At 34.2% G+C, this 21,916-nt stretch overlaps 5 protein-coding genes across 6 annotated transcripts; 3 read left to right on the forward strand and 2 right to left on the reverse strand.

The window, feature by feature from the left end:
- Positions 1-165: 165 nt before the first annotated feature.
- On the reverse strand, positions 166-4,910 carry LOAG_05027. Of its 2 annotated transcripts, XM_020446746.1 has the most exons (10): positions 4,722-4,910; positions 4,151-4,430; positions 3,721-3,836; positions 3,352-3,502; positions 2,971-3,176; positions 2,482-2,612; positions 2,106-2,302; positions 1,507-1,651; positions 557-737; positions 166-426 (listed from the first exon to the last, which is right to left on the reverse strand). In XM_020446746.1, the coding sequence occupies exons 1-9, from the start codon at positions 4,883-4,885 to the stop codon at positions 634-636; spliced, it is 1,494 nt and encodes a 497-aa protein (XP_020302949.1). In that variant the 5' UTR covers positions 4,886-4,910; the 3' UTR covers positions 166-426; positions 557-633. The 2 variants fall into 2 exon arrangements, with proteins under 2 accessions (XP_020302949.1, XP_020306128.1); XM_020446747.1 differs by lacking the exons at positions 166-426; positions 557-737; positions 1,507-1,651 and adding an exon at positions 1,772-2,028.
- Positions 4,911-6,319: 1,409 nt separating this feature from the next.
- On the forward strand, positions 6,320-8,006 carry LOAG_05028 (hypothetical protein; the record flags this gene model as incomplete). The annotated part of the gene is made up of 6 exons (XM_003140565.2): positions 6,320-6,546; positions 6,716-6,829; positions 7,265-7,376; positions 7,504-7,575; positions 7,826-7,938; positions 7,980-8,006. Exons 1-6 carry the CDS (start codon positions 6,346-6,348, stop codon positions 8,004-8,006), a joined length of 639 nt encoding a protein of 212 aa, XP_003140613.1. The 5' UTR covers positions 6,320-6,345.
- Positions 8,007-8,455: 449 nt separating this feature from the next.
- On the forward strand, positions 8,456-9,493 carry LOAG_05029 (hypothetical protein; the record flags this gene model as incomplete). Its single annotated transcript, XM_003140566.2, has 3 exons — positions 8,456-8,570; positions 8,659-8,766; positions 9,232-9,493. 3 exons carry the CDS (start codon positions 8,456-8,458, stop codon positions 9,396-9,398), a joined length of 390 nt encoding a protein of 129 aa, XP_003140614.1. The 3' UTR covers positions 9,399-9,493.
- Positions 9,494-10,752: 1,259 nt separating this feature from the next.
- On the forward strand, positions 10,753-13,216 carry LOAG_05030 (hypothetical protein). Its single transcript, XM_020446748.1, has 7 exons — positions 10,753-10,847; positions 11,001-11,130; positions 11,555-11,730; positions 11,827-11,975; positions 12,300-12,467; positions 12,666-12,718; positions 12,858-13,216. The coding sequence occupies exons 1-7, from the start codon at positions 10,795-10,797 to the stop codon at positions 13,080-13,082; spliced, it is 954 nt and encodes a 317-aa protein (XP_020302950.1). The 5' UTR covers positions 10,753-10,794; the 3' UTR covers positions 13,083-13,216.
- Positions 13,217-13,378: 162 nt separating this feature from the next.
- LOAG_05031 (eukaryotic-type carbonic anhydrase) lies at positions 13,379-15,663 on the reverse strand. Its single transcript, XM_003140568.2, has 6 exons — positions 15,458-15,663; positions 15,206-15,291; positions 14,646-14,946; positions 14,234-14,354; positions 13,948-14,057; positions 13,379-13,795 (listed from the first exon to the last, which is right to left on the reverse strand). The coding sequence occupies exons 1-6, from the start codon at positions 15,644-15,646 to the stop codon at positions 13,640-13,642; spliced, it is 963 nt and encodes a 320-aa protein (XP_003140616.2). The 5' UTR covers positions 15,647-15,663; the 3' UTR covers positions 13,379-13,639.
- Positions 15,664-21,916: the final 6,253 nt, after the last annotated feature.

A 21,916-nucleotide genomic window follows, 5' to 3' on the forward strand; every position in this document is an offset into this window, starting at 1 on the left:
AAAATACACCATTAAACAGAATTCTATATTACAGAAGACGGAAGGTATGAAAGATAATTATGGAAAGTTTTCCTATTTATTGGTCGAGCATTTAGGGAGACTAAAAAGAGCCCAAATACAGAATACAGCAAGTCCAAACTGCATGAGAACAAACTTCCACATTTCAACCAGTTTAAACTTTATCCGTTATGGAAAAACGATTCATTTCAACATACCGTTCATTTCACAGATTACAACATGCGATTAATGGAAAAAATGAATCAAATCCAGTGATATAAAATATTATTTCAGTGGTTCGGAATTAAAAAGCGCCTTTCATAACAAATATAAGCCAGTATTACTACTTATTCAATAGGCATCGCGTTTTCTTTTACTATAAATCCAAGTCTTGACCTCAGGATGACACATTCAACACGATCCATTATCCTTAAAGCTAATTACTCTAATTACAGAGGGAAAATCAACAAAGAAATCTTAACCTTAAAAAAAAACGTAACCAAAAACGGACTGCAAAAACAATTCGCCAAAACAAAGGAAATCATTGAATGAAACTTACAAGCAAAGACATTGCAGGATAAAGTCGATATAATCAGTAAAAAAAGTGCAACATGAAAAACTGCTAGGCTGAATTTCTTATAGCCCCATTATTCCGGAAATCAGCGTTGTTGCAATTACCGCAGTACCATCATGTTCACGATAACACCACGGAATCTTTGTAGTAAAATGGAAATTGTGAGCTGAAATTTCGAAAGTATCATATCCAGTAATAAAATTTCATCCGATATATCATTAGAATCGCTTAGCCACTTGTACAACGAGTTCAACGATGTTAAGAACTCAGAAAGAGTAATTTAGACTGAACTTTCTACCAGCTAGATGAAAGCTTGAAAAAAACTACCACTTGATATTTATGTTGATGTGGTTAAGACAGTGAGACGAGTGAAGACAAATGTAGAAAAGTAGCTAAAATTATAGACAGGCCAGTGTAACCAATGGATATGATCGGTTCTGAGGTTATCGTAGGGGATCAGTATCATTGGAAGACCGAGAAATCAGAGAAAGAGAAAAGCAAATTTACTATATAAGAAATAATCGAAATAAGAGCGCTGAATACAAGTTAGAAATAAGTATTAATCATAATATGGATTAGCGATAGTTAACTACATTATAATGTTCAAAGTACAACGACAGTAAAAGTCTAACAAGGGAAAGTGTCCTACATAGAATAAATGAATTGAATGTGAAGAGAATGCATTTGATTTTCATTCGACTGATACTATTTTGATATTTCACATTCCCACATTACAGAAATATTGTCCAAAGGATCAGTTATTTGCAAATTCACCCATTAATTAGAAAAGGTTTTTGTTTTTTGCTTGGTCGGCAAAATTGAATATTTCTTTGCAATACCATAAAAGTTGATGAAATACATATTTGTATCACAAGCTTCCAAAAGAGAAAGCAAAACTTTCTTGTTGTATGAGACGAAAATAAAAGTCAACAAACTTTTACAATCCTTTCGTTCCGTCGCCGCTTTAAAACGACAACAATTCCTACAATAAACGAACGTACAACCCTGACTGGCTGGCAAATCGCAGCGTAAACACTTCAAATAAGTTTGAACCTTGCACTGCTCCTTGTGGCCTTCGATCTGTAAGTCGGCGTAATCCTATGAAAAATCCCAAATCTAGATACGAGAGGTCCTAAGTACCACAAGACTAAAAAATGGCAGAAGTCAATGTCTGCTTACTACTATCTTCTTCGTTTGCTATTTAAAGCTTCCAAGATATGTGTCTAATTGTGTTTCGTCTCGGAGAATATATAAAGCAGTTGTCAACTAAACTGGCCCATTTCATAAAAGTATTTGTAAGGATAAGACTAACTGAATGTTGGAAAGGTAGAGTTCTTTGGGAGTATACAAGAATACGATATACTTGCACGAGAAGCTATACCAGCTCCGACTAAGATTGCTTCTGTTTTTGGAAATATGATCCAAAATACAAGAGCTTAACGGACATCACCCCTAATCTAAAAATTACTATTTTCTTATGATTACAAAACAACTTTACAGCAACTGCAAATATATTGTATTAATTATTATTTACTTTCCGCTTCTCACGCTTACGCAGTTGCCTCTTTGAAAGACCAGTCTTTTGAGCCAAAGCATCAAGCTCCGCTCGTCGTCGTTCGCGATATAGTGAATCAGAAACAGATGAATCATCGCGCACTGGACGGTAATAGGGCTTACAGATCCAATGAGGCATCAAGGCAGGTGAGGTAACCAAAGCTATTGATTTTATTTCTGCAAATGAAAAGATTGAAAAAGCAACATCTTTTTTTTTCATACCAATTAGACACAAAAAGGAATCTAGGAAGAGGGTGAAAGCCTTTATTTAATAATAACCCAACATAGATCAAATAAAAAAATCAAGAGTTGGTTAATAAAATTAAAACATTGCAACTCTAAACTAAAAAATCCACCTGAAAATTCCAATCCTGAACTCGAAACTGACTGAAAAACACGTTCTTCCAAATCGTCCACAATTTGATGGAAACCTTTCATGGAGCACACGTATGACAAACGTTCACGCAAATCGCTGTACTCCAATAAACTGAAAATAATTTCACGTCGGAAAAAACTATCAACAATTATTTTATTAATTTCTCAATTAACATAATTTGGACAAATTACAAATACTATTAAACTACAATGGAAACAATTCATCAAGATGCAGTATTAAAACTGGAAAGAAAGCAGTAGGAGTTTTTCAGAAATTTCAAGGAGATTAAGAAAATGCACGAGCCTGACCAAAACCATCAAGCTCAAAAAAATTAAAGAAGCTTTCAACAATTAAATATCCTCTTTTAGGAGGAACAATTGTCGAGAGAGCCTTACTGAACTGACAGGAATGACGGAAAGGAACGAATTCTATCAGTAACGATAATAGCAAGTAATAACAACAATGAAACCTGTGGTGACATATACGAAACAAGTGAGCCCGTACAGCACTAATAGTAGATTCATAACGTTCCGCGAAGTCCAAGTACTCTCGAGCTGCAGTCCAATTTACTTCGTGTCGTTTTTCGAACAGGTACGGATTCGAAAGGATGCCTTCAGCACTCATTATTGCACTTGCACCTGTTATTTCTAAGCACCGATCAACATCACCGGGCAACTAAATAACAAATGGCTGAGCAACTTTTTTCATAATTAGGTTCCGTATAAATCAAAGTATACATAAATAAATACACACATAATCTCATTCAATCCGGATGTTTTCGAAATCAGATTCTTTTTACTCACATCTATCGCTTATTACTGATGTCTGCAAAAAAACTCAGGAAAAAAACCTGAATATTGCCATTTGCTAGGACTGGCACATCAACAGCATTTACGACGGCACGCATCGCATACCAATCCGCTAGGCCAGTATTCGGACCTCGTTGTTCTCGAGTTCTTCCGTGAACAGTGAGCATGCAAGCACCAGCTTTCACCAGGGCCCTGAAAATGCACAGTTTAATTCAAGGCAAATAGGCCTCGCAACTGCATTTTTTATTCTTGAGAAAATTAAATAGATTAATTGAAGCTATATCACTAGACTATTTTGATGAATGCAGCAGAAAGGATTGGGTCAAATAGCTGTTTAAACCCTCACCATTTCGACATTGTATAAATTTCACTTAAATTTTTGGTGTAATTAATATTGAAAGGTCACTGACACAGCATAAGCTATTGTTTCATTAATATTCTGAAGAATTCGTATTTTGCAAGAAAGAGGTAATTGCAAACGTGAATGCAGCAATGCAACCATTTCACAAATCAATTTTTGATCTTCCTAAAATGGACGATTGACGATGTAACACAACAGACAGTACCAGTGTTTGTTAAAATGAAACTCTGTAAATTATTAAGAAGTAATCGAAATCGCAATTCTCATGACAAATTCCAGTCAAGGATAAGGTAATACAACACCACGTCATGATAAATCATTAAAAAACAATCAAGTCAATCGATTATGACTCATTAGACTTGCCAACAAACAGATTTGTATTTCTTTTTTTCCTTGCCAATGCTAATTTCTCTAACAAAACTTATTTAAGCTAAACTTGAAATAAAGAAGAAACTGAGGTTTAAAGTTTTGGGGGAAACCTGCAAATAAGCGCCATAATGTCCACGTTTAGCGATAAGCTGAGGACAACCCAAGTTCAAATCTACTCCATCACAGAAGCTTTCAACTAACTGGCAAGCGGTTAACAATGTCACCGGATCGTTAGCACAGAACTGCACAATAAGCGGTCGATCATCAAGGGATGTAGACAACGCCGTGCGGCGATAGGTAGCATCGGTGATAAAAAGCTGCGCATGTATCATCGGTGAAAAACAAAGGTGAGCTCCATGCTTTCGCAGCATCATCCGGAATGCGAGCTCACTAAAATTAATTCATTTCTAAAATTAGCTATTTCAATCTCCGCGTACTTTCGTCATTTGCATTACTCTAGTTCTGTTGTTTTAAATCCATCTCATGAAAATTACAACTTTAGAAAAACCTCAGACCTTTCTCGTTACGCTTTTTATTGTACTGTTACACCCTCAAGAGAATGAATGGTATTATTTTAAAGAAGTTGTCTCATCAAAATCTCCTTATATTAATGACATTAGTGAGCTTCAAGTAATTAACTGACCTTGTATTTGATGAGAACAAGTTCAAAAATAGAACAACCTCTGATCCACCATTGGTGCCACAACACAACGAATCCCCCTGATTCTTTCGCGCCAGAATACTTTCTTGGCCAATTTTCGAGAATCGCTAAGTTCTGGTGGATTTCCTTTATACGAAACATGTTTCCCCACGTGTAGGATTAACCTGTCGTTGCCATCCTCCATGTACTGAGGAACGCTCACCTGTAACGCTCAATCCACCTCAAATTGAACGCATGCAATCCACTTGTCGCGACATTTCCGCCCCATTCACCTCTAGAACTATCGCTAAACAATCCTTAATCGAAACGGATCATATTATGTGCTAACTCCCTAAGTCTATTATGGTTGCAGACACCATCATGATAAACCCAGAGATCTCAGCGCAGAACACAAAACACTTCGCCAAAGATAATCGAGGAGTACCAGAAACTCCACTGGATGGGTCGACTTGCGATGGGTTGATGGCCTTGTTGTCAATTTGGTGTGAGAATAGGGTTTGCTGTCTCCCAAGTTGTACCAAAATGAAACGTATTACTGTTTCTAAGTAACCTTAATGAAAGCATAGAAGACATCAACAAAGGTCACTCTTGGCCATTGCTCGCTTCTCATAGTCATAAGCCATTCATTTAGGAGAGATCAACACATTCTCCTTAAATTCTCAGAAATGTCAGAAATCGAATGATCAAATGCTTCACTGTCCTTCCCATTTACAGTTCAGTTTTAACATTTTAAAGTTCTTCTCTTTACGAGTTATCGGAAAAGAAGAATTTTAATTGCAAACATATATGAATGTACGTGATGAAAGTTAACTCTTCACATGGGTCATTTCCAGTTTGTTACATGTCAAAGAGATGAAAGGTCTGAGACTGCCCAGAAGGACAGAAGTGACATTGCTGATGCTAGATGGAAATAAAGTTTGAACTCACAACTCTCTCCCACTTTTCTAAAATTCTTTAGCAATTGAATTGTCAACTGTCTCGGGCTTGACATCCCAAGATTCTCAATAGCTCAGTATTCAATTGTCAACATCATGAAGCGTTTCTCTGTTCAGCTGTGATGTAATCAATGCATCAGTCAGTCTGGTCCTCTCTAGCTGTTCAAGTCTTATATATGTAAAGCTACCAATATGTCCACTGCAGGTGTGTCAGTCTGTCCGCATGAAGGTGTGTGTATGTGAGTGTCTGCTTGCACATGCATACACTTGTTCCGTTTGTGACATGTTTGTACTGATAATAGATTTATTTGTCTATAAAAAGTGAATGGATCGTGTTTGCCTTAGCAAGTTCACTTGGTATGTATCACATTGTCCGTTAGATCATCAGCAAAGCATAAACTGTATATCCGCAGCTTTCCATTGAATAGTTGTATTTATTCGAAAAAAAAAAAGTCTGGTAAGGAATATTTCTCGACGCCAATAATGTCAACGTAATAGCTGAGGGACGCCCTTCATCGATCGCAGTAATGGCAATGAGTGCGTTTGTCAGTCGTCACTTATCTGCCTAATTTATAATGCCCTTATTAATGGGGAATAACCTGAGTCTGGCGGTGGTCCATTTGCTGGGAGTTTTGAATGTTCACTACCGTACTCAAAACACTTCGTTCTCTTCCATTTATTTATTTCAGGAATTTTGTCGACAAAGGCCATGCCAAGACGGCCTCTCACAGATATCGAATGGCGACGTAGTCTGCAACGTCGGAGAATGTTAGATGCTGAACGAAAACGTCGTTTACGTGAGGATAATGCTTATCGGATACTGGAACGAGCAAGGAATCGTGAAGCACGTCGTAGGCAACGGGAAAATTCTAAATTCCGAGAAGAACGTGCCCGTGCACACGCTTATTACGTACGTTCCTGTATCACAGCATTTGATGATAGTAGCTGGAATTAGTTATAACAAATGTGAAGAAATTAGACTTGAAAGCTTCCGTGAGAAGTATTTTTACGATAAAGTTCTTAAAAAGTGTTCTCAGAATCAGTCATAGGGTACATTCTTAATTTTCTCATTTTTTCAGATGTTACTTTCTTCCACAGCAACCAATGAAGGCATTATATGCGGTACGTGTGGTTTAATCTTGAAACATGTGAAAGCTCTTCGAACACATCGTGCAGCGTCCTATTCGAGACAGGTGCTTTAGTTTTTCCACTTGTCAGCATTGGGTTCTTATCAGATAGAGACAAGAAAGCCTTACTGATTGGTCAGTTCTGACTTTATCCATTAAGGTGATACTTAGATCCAGTAAACTCGAATCACTCAGCCCTGACTTCAGCCAATAAGTTGGTACTTAAATCCATTAGGCTCGATTATTCAATTCAACTCTTATTGATACGTTCTTTTTCGTGAGCACATGAATTTACTTATTGTTTGGCTGCCAGTGTTATGCTTCAATACGGGCATAATTTTTGTAATGTTAATGTTCTCACAATAATCCCCATCTTACATTCATGCTCAAGTTGCTGACGAAATCTCTGACTTTTCGATAGTATTGAAATATTTGTGTATATTTCGCAATATTTTTTTCATGCATGAAACTAGGTATACATATTGGATAATTTTGTTGCAGAGGATGTCCTTAGAGAATATTTTCAAGCCTGCCTCAAAGGATGTATCGCTGTCTAAGGATGATAGCGCTTTTGATTTCAGTAAATTAGTAATGAACGCTGGGAAGAAGGAAGGTAACTCACGTTTAATTCCATCTTTGCTTTATTCCATTCATATAATCATAATGTGAAGGTTCTGTTGTCCCAAATTTCTTAAATAATTTTCTTGGCTTGAGACAAAATCTGAAATATTCAAGTTTAGACTATGATAATAGCGAAAAGGTATCTGTGGCGAATCAAATAAATGTTGTTACAGAAGCTATTGAATTTCTTGGTATGACTTTTTGAATTTTTTAGCACTCTTCCACTAGTAACGTTATGTGTTCAGTTTCCACTTTTTATTTGCATTTCCGTCTGTTCTGGCGATGTGTTAGCAAATATCGCATTTTATGTAGTCGTGACGCAGATAAAAATGTTTAAAATCTTATTGATGTGCAGCTCAAATTCCTATTTATTCTGTTTTTGTCTCATTTTTGCCCTTTTACTTAGCGAAATTTGAAATTCTACTGAACATTCATTGGTAGATTTTTATGGGATTATATTTTCTGATGTGGAAGCAGCGGTAGAGAGACTATCATCATGCAAATTAAAGAAGCACCGATCTGATTTACAAACGCATTTGGCTTTTGAGGCTAAAGTAAGTTGATGTTTTGAAAGATAACAGTGTTGTGTTTGTAGAATAGATTAGCAGTCGGAAAGACTTAAATGAGAATTAGGTCGAAAGAAAAGAAATGGAGCATTTGATAAGCTGTTATGCTTTTTTTTCATGCTTGTGAGAATTCTAAGTTTTTGGATCAATTCATAATAGAGTGTAACCAACCTAAAAACTAGATTTTTAGTTTGTCGACGGTACAGAAGAGTAGCGGATGATGTTCTTTAGATATCTAGGACACTTGAAATATCCTCTGAAACTTCGAGAAAGATTTGTTAAAATTGACTGACGATATGATTGCTACAGAAGTGCTATTGATCATGAAGTCTAGACCATCAACTATTTAAGTAGTGATGGGTTGAGCAGTACAGTTTGTGAACTGGTAGGTCATTTGACTATAACTTGGTGTTAGGCAGTCATTAGTACCCACTGCAGTTCTGTTTTAGAGCTTATCAGTATCAACCATAAAATTGTGATTTTTAGCTGGGAGAGTTGTGTGAATATGTTCTTGAGACGGAAAAAACCGTTTGAGAAACTTGCGGCATGTGAAGCTGCTTCTTTGAATTTCATGGAAGGAAAAAAGCTATCTACACTTTCAGATCTGATTTCTATGTTGAGTATGCTTTTCGCTTTACTTCTTCGTCATTATTTTAAAGTTATTTAAATTTTTCTTGGATTTCCAAAGTTCAGTGGAAATTTTTGCAGGGGATTTCATTTTTTATGAAATACCACCTGCGCCTGATGATTTACTTTTTGGAAATGGTCAGACTAAATGGGAAGAACTAGGTGAAACTAATGTGATAATACGGCGAAGTGAGAGTTCCACTTAACATATATGAGCGAGTTTTTAAAGTTACTTCTACGTTTTTGACAGAAATATAATCAATAAGTTCTGTGTTCGTTTTTTTAAGATTTACAGTTTGCGAAGGCTATTTTGTTACTTGATTCAGATTTGTAATTTGCGAGAACTATTTTGTTACCTGATCGCAGCGAAATAATGTAACATGAAGAAAAATAAAAATACGTTATGTACGTTACTGAAAATACGTTGCTGAAATAGAGTAGGAGAAATATAAAAGCAAATGGTATAAGTAATATATTAAGTAATGAGTAATACGATGATACGGATCGAATGGTGAAATTGAGTTATGAATTTTGAAAAAAGGATTGGACCAGTGCTAGACAGAGCTGAGTAGATACACGGTATTTTAAGCAAAGTATTTTGAACTTAGCTCAACATTTTGATTGTTTTTTTTTTTTTTTTTTTTTTATTTTCAGAGCATAAATCGGTTCTTGTCAATGGTGGAAGCAGTGTATTCGTAAAGCTGCTTGTTGTTAAAATGTGGCAAGAACTTTTTGTATCTTTGATGAATATACGTATGCGAAAAAACGGTTTTGGTTTTCCTGTCTCATTTCCATCTGTTCATGTTATTGAAGAAAGCTGAATTCTCTGTGGTGGTGGCATTTTTGTTCTATATTCTGGTTAATAGCTTTTACGGATTTATTCCGCAAATTTTGAAAACTTACCTTTCGTGCAGCACTGTATAGTTCTTGTACATAAATTAGACATTGTTATTTACGTAAGGTATTTTTGGTGTAAATAGATTTATTGCATTAATAAGGTATTTGTAAGTTGTAAGCTGTAGTTAGCTAGCAATCTAATTACTTAAGTTAAAGGAAATATTAAAGCAATTAAAGGAATAATGAATTTTCATGAAAGTATTCTCATTGCATCCGTATTCTTTTAAACCTGTGTATGTATTTTCGTAAAAGTCGCAAGTTCTGACATATCCAAACATATTGCGCTTTTTTGGAAAAACGTTTTAAATCATTTCGAAGTTTGAAAAACTAACATTTTTTAAAAACATCTCTCTGAAATGCAGCAACAGGATGTTTTAAAATACTGTTAAATTTTTCTACGAAAACTCCAACGCTTTTGCTTTTGGATGGCGGAGGAAGTGATATCTGTTGAACATGTCAGTAACTTTAATTCACTTAGGATGAAGAGGTAATATGATAAAGAATGCTGAGTCATATTTACTGAGAGGAGATATTGAGAAAAACTCTGGAATGATTATGTATTTCATTCATTTCTGGCAATGTGATATGTCCGTTAGAAAATCCGGGCGTTTTTGCTAATCGTTGTGGATTGTAACATAATTTATTCCTTTTTTTATTGTTATATTTGTTCTTGTGGATATTGTTAAGCATTTCCACTTGTTATATCACATAACATTTATTTCTGTTTTTCTTTTCTTTTATCTTTTAATAATCCTTGCTGTAGCAGTATTTTGTGGTCGACGGATAGTAAACTACTTGTATCCAGAACTTTAATATTTTCGTCTTCTTGCGTAATGAAATATGTTATTTTAAAAAATCTGATGTTCTGATATATCTCAAATATACCGTTGTGAGAGAACGGACACCTCGGAGCATGCCATCAATGCTAGAAATATTGGAATCCACCAGAGAAAGTTCCCAGTTATCCGATGTATTTATAATAGGGAAAGTAAAATGGAAAAATGAATGGAAGAATCTGTTTCGATAACCGGAAAAATGGTAGCAGAATGTGTGAAGGTGAGGTGTGTAGAACGGGGTGAGGTCGTCTCTCAATGGCAGAATGCGGGCAGGGACAAGAGGAACTCGGATTAGTCGAATATGGAATTGTATGTCGAGGAGTTATATGAGGGCCTGTGTTTACGATTACCAAAAAAAAGTAGTTGAAAATTTTTGCATGATATACTCGAAGATGATTATGATTCGTTTTGTTCTAGTATACTAGATGTATGTTTGCTTCTATTCAGATCTCGTAAAAATCGTAAGTGTAATCAAAGATTCTTCATGGACATTCAAAGCAATACATCACCTGAACCAATCCAGGATGAAAGCGAAAAGTAAACAGCACTGTTTACAATTCTTTCATTATTTTGGTTTCAATTAAAAATATAAAGCTAAAATACTGTTAATCTGATGGAGGAGAAACATTCTGTTATCGTTTGATTGAAGTTTTGATATAAAATGAGGAATTCGACCTTCTTAGAATTTAGACTGTTGGAAAGCTCATCAAAGCAGATGGACACTGATGAATTGCGAAGGCAGTTGCAGTTATCCCAAAAGCGTGAAAATTTGGCTAATCTGAGATTGACTGTTAAAGAGAAGCAATTACGCGATTTGTTGGTTTGTGTTTTTAATTTAAATGGAATACAAACTTTTGTCCCTAAATTTAAATACAGAGTTTAAGAGATTTATTTCTCCTGGTTCAGTATCCCTGGTTAGTGGATTGATTCTCAATTTTCTAGTATTTATCACACTTGCCATGGATGTTTGTCGTATTTCAAACTGTATTTCACTTTGAAGTTTCTTAGTTTTATAGTCTAAATCGAAGTAAGCATCTACTGAGTAGTGTCGGATTACCTTATGATCATATTTGGATTGGAGATGCTTAAAATGTTTATGATATCCATGAAGTTATCGATTTTTGCTGTTTTTTTTTGTAAAATGTTGTTCATTTTCATTGATTAAAATAGGTATTCCGCGAACTGTTACACTGGCTTACATATGCAGCCTCCCTTACATGTTGTTGATATATTTTATTTCAAAGGATGAAAATGAATCGATGAAACGTAATGCCAGCGATGAGAATAAAGCAGACTGTACATTTGTTGATCAAGCAGTTGGGGTGATGTTCTCAGCAATGCGTGATGAAATTCGTAAAGCCCGTAAAGATGCTAAGTTGGCAACCCTTGAATTAAGGGCTCTCAAAAATGGACCAGAAAGGTTAGCTGTTTTTAATTTTTTCTATATCTATTTTATTCAAAAGATCTTTCTAAATAAAGATTAAATACCAGTTGTTCGAATTTTGAATTTCTTCAGCAGTGATGCGAAGGCTTTAGCTGCACTGTGTAAAAAACTAGAGAAAGAGAATGCCGAACTTAAAAATGAGGCAACCAGAACAACTCGTTTAGAAACTGTGTTGAGCTACTGTCGAAAAACTGTTGAAGGTTTGAGAAAGCGATGTCGAGGTAGGTTGATATTCTTAGAAAAAACATTACATTTTAAATCTTTTTCTAAGTCTTCGTTTCTGTGAAATAAGGCGTTATTACATCAATGGTAGATTTAGTTTTGTTTGGAATTAATTCCAACTCTTTTCCAATTTCGGTTCCAAAAACTCTTTTCTTATACTTGGATCTTTTTATTGTCGTTGTGTTACGCTGGATGCTTTATTTGAGCAACTACATCAAATTTTTTAGGCTAATTTCTGAGCAGACGAACTAAAACTTATTACTTCTTACATACATCCGCAAGTTTTTGTCTTAATTTTTACGAAAATTTGAAATAAATTACAGATTTTGGCGATATTTTGGGGGAACGTGATGAAGAAATAAAACGCTTACAAACAGAATTAGCCCGTGCTCATGAAGAAAATACGCGATTGCAGAAAAATGCAGGTGGTACTCGAACATTACAAGTACAAGGAGATAACCAAATTTCCGGACAACACGGTATTGTAGACGGTAGATTTTTCATTTTGTAATATTTCAACATGTAACATTATGGAAATAACTCAAACGATGCACTTTTAGGAAATACGTACTGTTTGATTTGCAACTTTTATGAACTGTGTTGCTTGTAATTTTCATTCGTTGCCTTCATTTCTACATGCAGTAAATACTGGGAAGTAATGGAGAATGGAAATTCATTTGTTATTACAGGCGTAGATCATCATGGCAGTGTCAGCGTTGTTATTAATGAGAACGTCGAAGAGGTATTTACTTATTAATAAAGCGAGGTAATCCTTCCATAATAGCATTTGGAATTGGCATTCCATTTGTGTCAGATTTCACAAAAAAATTATTTCCTGTCATTATGTGAAAAATTCATCAAATTTCCATCTTATTCATCAGATTGTATCAGTATCCAGTCGAGAATCAGCACATGAAGAGATGGAATCTGACGACCAAATTGATCGGGTATTGACACCTGGAGCTAGTGCTATCGAAGCAGTCAACGTTTCCAGTCCTGAGTCAATTCATGGAGCACCTGAACCGGAAACCATATCTAGCGATGAGCAAGATGTTGCTGATGTGTCATCTAGCAAAGATTCATCCATTATGGAGGGCTGCTCTTAATTTTCTTAATATGTCAGTATTAATTTGGTCCATAGTGAGCATGATTGTAAAAATTTTTAACTTTGTGTCGAAGAAATTTGCTTATATAATCTGCTTTTGAAGTATAGACCTATTTTCGGTCTCCTATAAGTGCATAAGTGTATTAAAAGATGTACTCATTTATTTACATATTAAGATCAGCATGATCACTGTCATCCACTAACTGTATATGTCAAAATTCAGTATTGTTACAATTAAACCAGATGTCAAGTAGGTTACCACCTAAATAAACCTCTGAATTTGTAATGATTCTAGAGGTTCATTAATTGCAAGACCACAATATCAGTCTCAAAAGCAAGTGATTACAAAGAAGTGGTTAAAGCTCATTGGCAAACTCGTTAATGGTTTCTGTTTTAAATGAGACATTTCGACGTTGTGCTCCTTATAATCAAAGAAAGAGAGGTTTAGATTTGAACAAGTCAAGAGCGCTTAAGATTGGATGTATGAACATTTTCCAGTTATTACAGTCAGCTAGAAATTTTGGGGATTGGAGTACAACGTAGTAACGCCAGAAGGTGTTACTGTTTTCCTATGATTCGTACTGCTTGGGCTGAGGAACGAAATGATGATCGAATTATACGACCATTAATTGGCTGGACTGCACGAATCGGTGACATCGTTTCCTCAACTTCACATTCATAACCTTCACGTTTCAGCGTGCGTAGCTTATCCAACTGCAAAGAACTGATTTTTCCTACATAGTTAATTGCTTTGTATGTAGAGATAAAACTTCGTTTTTGACTACTTCTACTTCGTTTTACTTCGTTTTTACTACTTCGTTCTTTTTTTTTTTTATTTTTTCAAGTACGGATTCTAGGAATGATACCTGATTCGAAGATATCCAAATAGTAGCCCTGAAAATGATCCACTGAACAGTTTCTCTATACGGCTGTATTGTTTCCGAACCGGTGTATGTCCAGAATTCCTTCATTTTTTCTATAAGATAAATTTAAACTTGTTTTTTTAACAATTTGAAAAAGTTGAAATTTAGCAAATTAATTTATCGAAATCAGCGACTAGTTTGCATCCCAATATTTACCATAGGTATGATGATTGATAAGAAATCTTGTAAAAATGATTAAGGTGATTCAAGAGAAATTGAAAAAACGAACCTGAAGAAGGCAGCATATGAGACAAGTTAACACCGCAAATCGCACATTCACTACCCTTATAAACCACCTGCTTTATGCCGTCAATTATTGTTGAGAATGTTGGATTGTCGTCATGCGACTCCTAAAATAATTTACATTTTAAATAAGACAAACATTTTACGATCTGAGTGGAATACTGTGTCAGTTCAAGTGATTCACTAATTAACTGCTAATTTTCATCCCAACAGAATTCTAGCATTGTACTGATGATATTAAAACAGAACTGCTCTGATTTTCCGGAAACTTCAAGCAGGCCAAAGAAATAACTTGGCCAAAGAGTGATGCCACGGTCAAGATCAAAAATTTCCTCGCTATTTCTAAGCTTCATTCGTTTCAAACAAGTGATTGTTGAAATATAATTGTATAGGCTAACATTTAGCAATACAGCCACACCCAGTATCCCGTTTGCCTCCTTAAATGCTGCTTCTAGATTCAGGAATCTCGTGTTCCGATGAATGAATTGTATCTCTCCTGCGTAACCCACCCCGCCAATTGTGTGTTCACTCCCATTCATAGGTTCTGTACCCCAGTGGAAATACACGGTCTCCAGAACATATCGCTCTTCACCCAAATGACTCGCTGAAAATTCCGCCCTACTCGAAGGATCAAGTTGCAGCTGCAAGCTATCACCTGCATTCTTTAATCGTGTTTCAACATTCATCGGATAATTTAATCTGAAATAAAGAAAGCATTGCTAGCTTATTAGAGCAACCTTTATCATTCATAAATATTTGCTGGAAAACTTTTTGTGTTCATTCATAAAAGTAAGCATTACTTTTGTTGCAACAAACCAATGCTTCTCATTTGGGATTGTCAATGTTGCTTTATCAAGTCATCTACTCTTAAAGTTTACCCTTTCATATCATTTAACCATTCTCTAAATTTTTATATTCAAAAACATTCAAAACTCTTTTTTTTAAAAATATCTAGCACCTGATTTCCGAATTTTCAAGCGTACTGTCAAAAGCTGTAACTGTCGAGAGTATATCAATAGGTGACTGTTTACGGTCTCCGGTTACCTGCAAACATTTTCATTGATTGCATTTGAGAAGTGCTGGATGACACTCAGGTAATAAATAGCAGTGTTTCGGAAAGATCAACTGAACAATAATATTTCGAACATGATCTATCTAATGATGATTTTATTTTGGCATATAAAACTGATTTATAGATTAGAACATTCACCTGCAAGATTTTGCCAAGATTATCGAGCTGAGCAGTTGCACGATTTAGAATTGGTGCCAGATTATCCCGTGCACGAGTTGCCGTTTGCAGTACGGAATTCAGCTGTGGCTTCACGTTGTTCAGTTGGGCTTGCACATTAGCTGTTAATTGGCCCAAAAATGCCATTTTATTATTTCTTCTGAAATTCATTTCCAATTTATATTTGCACTTGTCAGATTAAGCATTTCGCTTCAATCGACAATTTATTGATTATCCAATTAAAAATTTGATCATCTAATTACAATTAAATAAAGCGCATTTGTGACACGAAAACATAGGAAACGTATATGCGTTTATATCACATTCGTAGTGCTTTAAAAACTTCTATTTATCAGTGAAATATGAATTTTGTAAATTAATTTACAAAGGAAACGATAGACGACATTGAGGCAGTACTTGAATTTTATCATCCTGTCAACTTCTTGTCAATGAGAAGAATGTCGTAATAAATAGAGAAAATGGGATTGAGCAGAGCAAAGCTTCTTCAATAAGAATAAAAAAGCAGATAACCGAATATTTCCCTAATTCTCCTCCTTAAAGAGAAGTAGTTGATGATGGTTTTTGAAAATTTATTTTGCTGTCAACAGGAAATGATGTCGTCTTTTCAGCAATACACTTATAACATCGATTTTTCCATTCATTGTTCAATCAATCCACTAATCAAATCGCTAATGAATCCAATTACCTGACCTCAGCTCATTAATTTCCAGTGTAAAAATACTCATAAAAGTTTAATCGCTTATCTGGACTGTTTTCCTCTTTCATGTCATCCGATGCTGATGATGATGATGATGAGTACTGGCTGTTTCTAAATGCAACCTTCCAAGTAATTAGTGTAACAGTAGTTTGATGTTATTCTTGTGATGCGATATATGACAATGAGTAATTCTTACTTTCCATTATTTTAAAATCATTATCCTTGTATAAATAATAGAAGCATAGGACGAAACTTAACCTTGCTAATGCCACGGAACTATCTGATCTCTTTTGAAATGTGTCATCATTTTAAATCATCAACCTTGCATGTTAAATGTAATGTTATCAAATGATATGTGCATGAGAATATTTTCATTAAGATGTCAGAAAATTTTGCATGAATGATAAGAAAGTTGGATATAGTAGCAAAGATTTCTTAAAGTGTAAGAATTGTTTCAGACTTAAAAGAAAAGCGTGAAAAAAAAGAAAGATTGGGGACAATCAGAGAGACAGTAAAGTAGTTTTGAATTTTCCACACTTTTCTAATCCTTATTCCTATCACGAAAGTTACTTAGAGTATTTGACCTTATTTACCCATCTTTCACTGCGGAAATTCTCAAACCTCATAAGTAGTTCCGAAAAAATTTGTAGCAATAAATGGTGGCATGTTGAAAGGAATGAATCAGCATATGTTCCCTTGTAAAGAGTGAATTTGTTCAAAAGTAATTTTAAAAGAAAAAAATGAGGAAAATATGTTATTAAGAAGAAATGAAATAGCTGATAAGCAATTGTGTATATTTGTTGTAGCAATTTGTCATTTTCGTCAGGAAAATGGTTGAAAAGAGAAGCTGTAAAATAATTTGTGGGACAAATTAGAATGTCTTCCGTCATTTGGCCGTTCCAAAAAAAAGCTGAAATAGTTTGGTAAGTGGAAAGAAATGATGTTATTTGCAAGCTTATTTTGTCTTCTAAATTTCTTACTAACATGAAATGAAACAAAAAAAAAAAGGAAATTGAAATATGTGCTTAGGCTTGAAAAAATATTGCCTAAATCTTGGCTTTTTTTTTAAATATACCAAGAGTTAGGAGTTTATCATATATTGGCAAGGAATTAAACTGAATTTCTTGCAAGCCTTTTTGACTTTCAAGTAATCATTAAGTGATAGGGAATGGTATAATACCATGGAAATGGAATGAATTTAAAGTCAACGAATCAGAATTCCTTTCTCGGAACTGATTTAGTTATTGTGAGAGAATGGAAACTGTTTGTGAAAGATGGTAGACAATCGCATGATCGCAAAAATTATTTACAACCTTCTCGAGGGCAAAATATATTTACCTGAGAAGTTCAATCCTGTAATATTGGTTGATTTTTGCGCTCATAATTTCGAGTAAATTTTTCCACAACATTAATGGGAAACAAACTTACTGCAACATTAGTAGTTGACATGCTGATGAAAGAAAAAAAAACCAGAAGTGTGCTGTCTCGGGAATGTCCATTTCGGGAATAACTCTTACTCTGACTTGACTATGACTTAAAATGATTCATTTGTTTGTTTGTATTGATATATAACCTGCCAGGCGGAGTTTATACTCTCTCATCTGCTCATATACGCTGCTTATTGATGAATGGAAGTAATCTTTGAAGCATTGTGTAGTTTAGTTCGTACTTGGCTTAAATGAAAGTTTTCCTTGTAGAGAGATAGTCGGAAGTAGTTGCTTGCAGTTTGGATAAAAAAAAGGGGAACGAATTGAATTACATTTATTGCAATGACTCCTCTTTCTCTCTTTCTCCTTCTCTCTTCCTCTTTCTCTCCCTCCATTCATTCCCCTTCTCCAATTTGTCACCTCTCATATGGCGGTGACGGTGCATTATGGATTTTCGATAATAACGGCAGGATGCCCCTACTAAAATTTAAGATTTCCTTTGAATGCTTTTTACATTTACTTAAAAAATGTCGTCGTATGGGATCATTTTGCTGGGAATGATGTAATTGTCGCAGGTTAGGTCTTTGTGAACTCAGGCCATTAATCATTTCTTTTCCCTGAACCATTCATGAAAGTTTAATTGATCAGGAAATGAAATTATTTCCGAAATGGTAGAAGAACAAGGTAATGGCTTGTTTTTATCCCAACTGTTACCTGTTTGAATTGCAATTGAATGGATGCGAGTGAAGGTGGAAAAGAGGAAGCAGGAATTCGCGACGGATAAAAGAAAAGCGGGAAAGAGCAATCATTTTAATATCAAAGGAAAGAATAAGTTGTATTTTTTCTGCGGATAGCTAACGACATCAGGCTTTGTTATTATCTTTGGCCAGTACCATTCATCTTTCTATCTCTTCATCTTTCTCAAGTCCAGCCTCTTTCAAAAGCATACAACAATTAAGAGCCAAGCTGTATATACCACTGATGACATGGCACATGACGTTAGGCAATCAACGTGGAATAAAGTCCTGAAATCATCAAGCCTTTTTGCTTGGTTTCTTACTTCACTAATTCACTAATTAAGTCATTATTCATAAAACCTGAAAAGAAACAGAAAATAAAAAACAGGGGAAGGAAGGAAATTATTGAAAGTTAAATTTCGAATAAAGTTGTTAAAAATTTCAATCTGAAATTCCCACAGATGACAATTAATAAAAGCTCACATCCTTCTTCCCTCTTTTTTTTCCTACTATTTCGCTTTTTCTTCCCTATTTTTGACCTCCTTTAATCAATGATTACTTTTAATTCCCTCTAATTAAGGTAGAAATTAGAACGACTGGATTTCAAAACTTTCTTTTCCAAAAGATATTCACCGACCGTGAAAAAGAAAGTCGCAAACCTCAAAAAACAAAAGACATTTTTGAAAGGACGATGGATTCCCGAAAGAAATAATCATTATCATATAATCAGCTTGAAGTTTCATAATTTTTGTGGAAAATTTTATCAGTTGAAAGATGCCGCCACTCTCGCATTACAATGACACATTAACGCTTTAATATCTGTACTATATATATATATATATATATATATCTGAAAGTAAATATCTGAAACTAAATTATGTCATCTATATAGCAAACAATCAATTATCAAACCATAGAGAAGCAATTTTGATAGTCTCATATTATGCGTTTCATTCCAATAAACACACGTAACTATTTCAATAAGTGTATACTTTTGATAGCCAAGCAAACAGCTGTAATGTGAGAAACATAACGTGAGAAACGTGAAGTGAAGGATGTAACGTGAAAAAAAACAGCCAACAATTGTCTGTAGTAATGAAAGAACGAATGATATGAGAAGACTAACATAAAGTTACCTGTCGAAGAGATTTCTTTAGGATATGAAACTTACTCTTACAATGTAAGAGTACCTTAAAAGAATGAGATTGGCAAAACTTCAACTGAAATTAATCAGTTATCATCACTCGCATCTCATTATCAGGTCTACATTGCTTGGCTAAGTTGCATTTATAATTTATATTTGAGTGTACTAACCACAACCCAGAAAACTTCTTGGCTGACCCTGGCTATCTCATTTTGCATTCCAGCAAACTACAAAAAAAAGCAAAGATTTGAAATATGGAATCCCAGAATAGATATCATTCAGAATTTGAAAAGAAGAAAAGAGAAATGAATGGGAATATCCATTTATCATTTTTTTTTTGAAATGCGAAATGGACTTTGAAAAAGGAACAAAACAACAATATTGGTTAAAAAGGCCGAAAATTATGGCCAAGAAAACGACAAAAATGATGTTTTTCAGATTTTCTTGTTAAAAAAATTACTCAAAATATGTTTTTCAAAAAATCCTGCTTTTTTATTGAATAATTTATTGACAATGCTTGACAAAAGCGACTTCCTTTCGGGCATGTTTTGAATATTACACTAAGGATAAGGAAAGGGACGCATTAGTAAATAAATTGTATGAACTTTTAAATGTCCGAGAAGTAAGTTCGTTGAGTCTACCATCTTTTGAAAATATGCAAATCATTTAAGAGTTTTTAAACCTATTTTTCCCCGAACTTCCAGAAAAAGACAACCGCAGAAAAGTTTCATTTTATTAAAAGTCGCAGAAAAGTTTTACTTTATCAAAAGAAATTTAATAATGTATTAAATTTCTCAAAAGCTTGTTTTCATATCAGAGAAACAGAATGATAAGGTAGTCAGAATACCGTGAAGTATGAAGTTTGATTAATTACTTCTCCAATTTATTTAAGTTTTGAACGATTCCTCTGAATGTGATTGTCAGTAATACGATGTAAATGTAATAAGTTTTGAGGGAAAGCATATGATAAATTATAAGTGCAAACTATGAGAGCTTCCAATCATTTCGAAATTTTTTATGCCAAATCATAAATTTATCACATTTTCATGAGCTTGTAAGACTTCCGTTATTTCAGAAGGTTTCAGAAGGTTCACTCAATCAGCTTTTCAGAAGATTTACTTTTCATGTTTCAAACAAACTGTCATTCAACTTCCAATCTGTCCTTTTTTTTTCACTACAAAAATGAAATGAGGGAATGGACGAAAAATCAAATTCAAATCGTAACGAAGAAAAGTTGGCATTTAATTATTTGTTGCAACTTTTTACTATTTCCTTTATGCCAAAAATTTTGAAAATATCCCGCATCACATTTCATTAGCTATTTCTTGCAATTAGCATTTTTTTTTTACAACGATTCTTCTGAAAAAAAATCGATAAAAGAAGAAATGAACAGTCGGTAAAGTTATTAAATAATAATTACAGTTTAATTAACTAAAAAAGAAATCATTATCACAGCTGCATACTGATCTTGGTTTAACATTTATCTGATCATTAAACAGCTGACAGAGTAACAACCAATTGTTTAAGCTTGAAATTATTCGGAATAATTATTTAGGGTTTGACATAGCATGAAGTTATGTAAAGTAAACATTTTTATAAGAAGCGTTTCATGGGCTTCACTGAAACATCTCTTGCCAAATATTCTTTTGGAAGAGTCTACTTCGAAAATAAGTGTTTGGAAGACGGCCTTATGGCTCTGTAGATTGATACGGTACAAATGAACAATTTTAAAATTTACTATTTTCATTTGTCATAAATTGATCGCCGAATAGACGCCTGAAATATTAATGACATGATGTACTTTACCGAAAAATATTTTTGATCGTATCCAGAAGCGATGAAATTTGAATTCTCAATCGAATCCCGATTTATTTTTCTTATACCACTTTATTTCTCATAAAAATACATTGAAGAGTGCAGAGTTAAGTTTTATTATAACATTGTCATTCTAAATGTATAACATCAATATTAATATCATTCTCAATAAATGTCAAATAAAATTAAAGCTACATTTTCCAAAATCTGAAGTCAAACTGTTTGTTGTCTGAACAACAACTTGGGTTCTTTTTACGAAAATACTGCAAAAAATAAACAATTATCGAAACGTCATATCTAAATTTGTAAAATTGTGGAATTGAAGTTCTTCCGCAAAAATATTTCAAATCCGACTAACAATGAACAGTATACGTTGATGACGCAATAAAACATTTCTCAAACCCAGGTATTTCTCAAGAAAATCGATAGAGAAAAGTTCGTGTTGCTCTGCTTTAAGATTAGCTATGATCATCTTTCATAATAGTTTTCAAGGTCCATCTTTGGATGGGAAGCGAGTAATTGTAACAGTGACAAATGGACAAATAGAATTCGTATATTATATATATATATATATATATATATATATATATATATATATAT

The sequence above is a fragment of the Loa loa genome (assembly GCF_000183805.2).
Source record: "Loa loa unplaced genomic scaffold supercont3.94, whole genome shotgun sequence".
Classification (NCBI taxonomy): domain Eukaryota; kingdom Metazoa; phylum Nematoda; class Chromadorea; order Rhabditida; family Onchocercidae; genus Loa; species Loa loa.

Excerpts from the sequence above, each read along its gene's own strand:
- LOAG_05031 (XM_003140568.2), bottom strand. The coding sequence starts at position 15,646 with ATGAATTTCAGAAGAAATAATAAAATGGCATTTTTGGGCCAATTAACA. Across the intron at positions 15,292-15,457 it reads ATCTTGGCAAAATCTTGCAG|GTAACCGGAGACCGTAAACA; the intron begins GTGAATGTTCTA and ends AAATGTTTGCAG. Across the intron at positions 14,947-15,205 it reads CTTGAAAATTCGGAAATCAG|ATTAAATTATCCGATGAATG; the intron begins GTGCTAGATATT and ends TCTTTATTTCAG.
- LOAG_05027 (XM_020446746.1), bottom strand. The coding sequence starts at position 4,885 with ATGGAGGATGGCAACGACAGGTTAATCCTACACGTGGGGAAACATGTT. Across the intron at positions 2,303-2,481 it reads TTCAGGATTGGAATTTTCAG|AAATAAAATCAATAGCTTTG; the intron begins GTGGATTTTTTA and ends TTTCATTTGCAG. Across the intron at positions 1,652-2,105 it reads GTAAGCGTGAGAAGCGGAAA|ATCGAAGGCCACAAGGAGCA; the intron begins GTAAATAATAAT and ends GCCGACTTACAG.
- LOAG_05030 (XM_020446748.1), top strand. The coding sequence starts at position 10,795 with ATGGACATTCAAAGCAATACATCACCTGAACCAATCCAGGATGAAAGC. Across the intron at positions 10,848-11,000 it reads ATCCAGGATGAAAGCGAAAA|ACTGTTGGAAAGCTCATCAA; the intron begins GTAAACAGCACT and ends CTTAGAATTTAG. Across the intron at positions 12,468-12,665 it reads ACAACACGGTATTGTAGACG|GCGTAGATCATCATGGCAGT; the intron begins GTAGATTTTTCA and ends TTGTTATTACAG.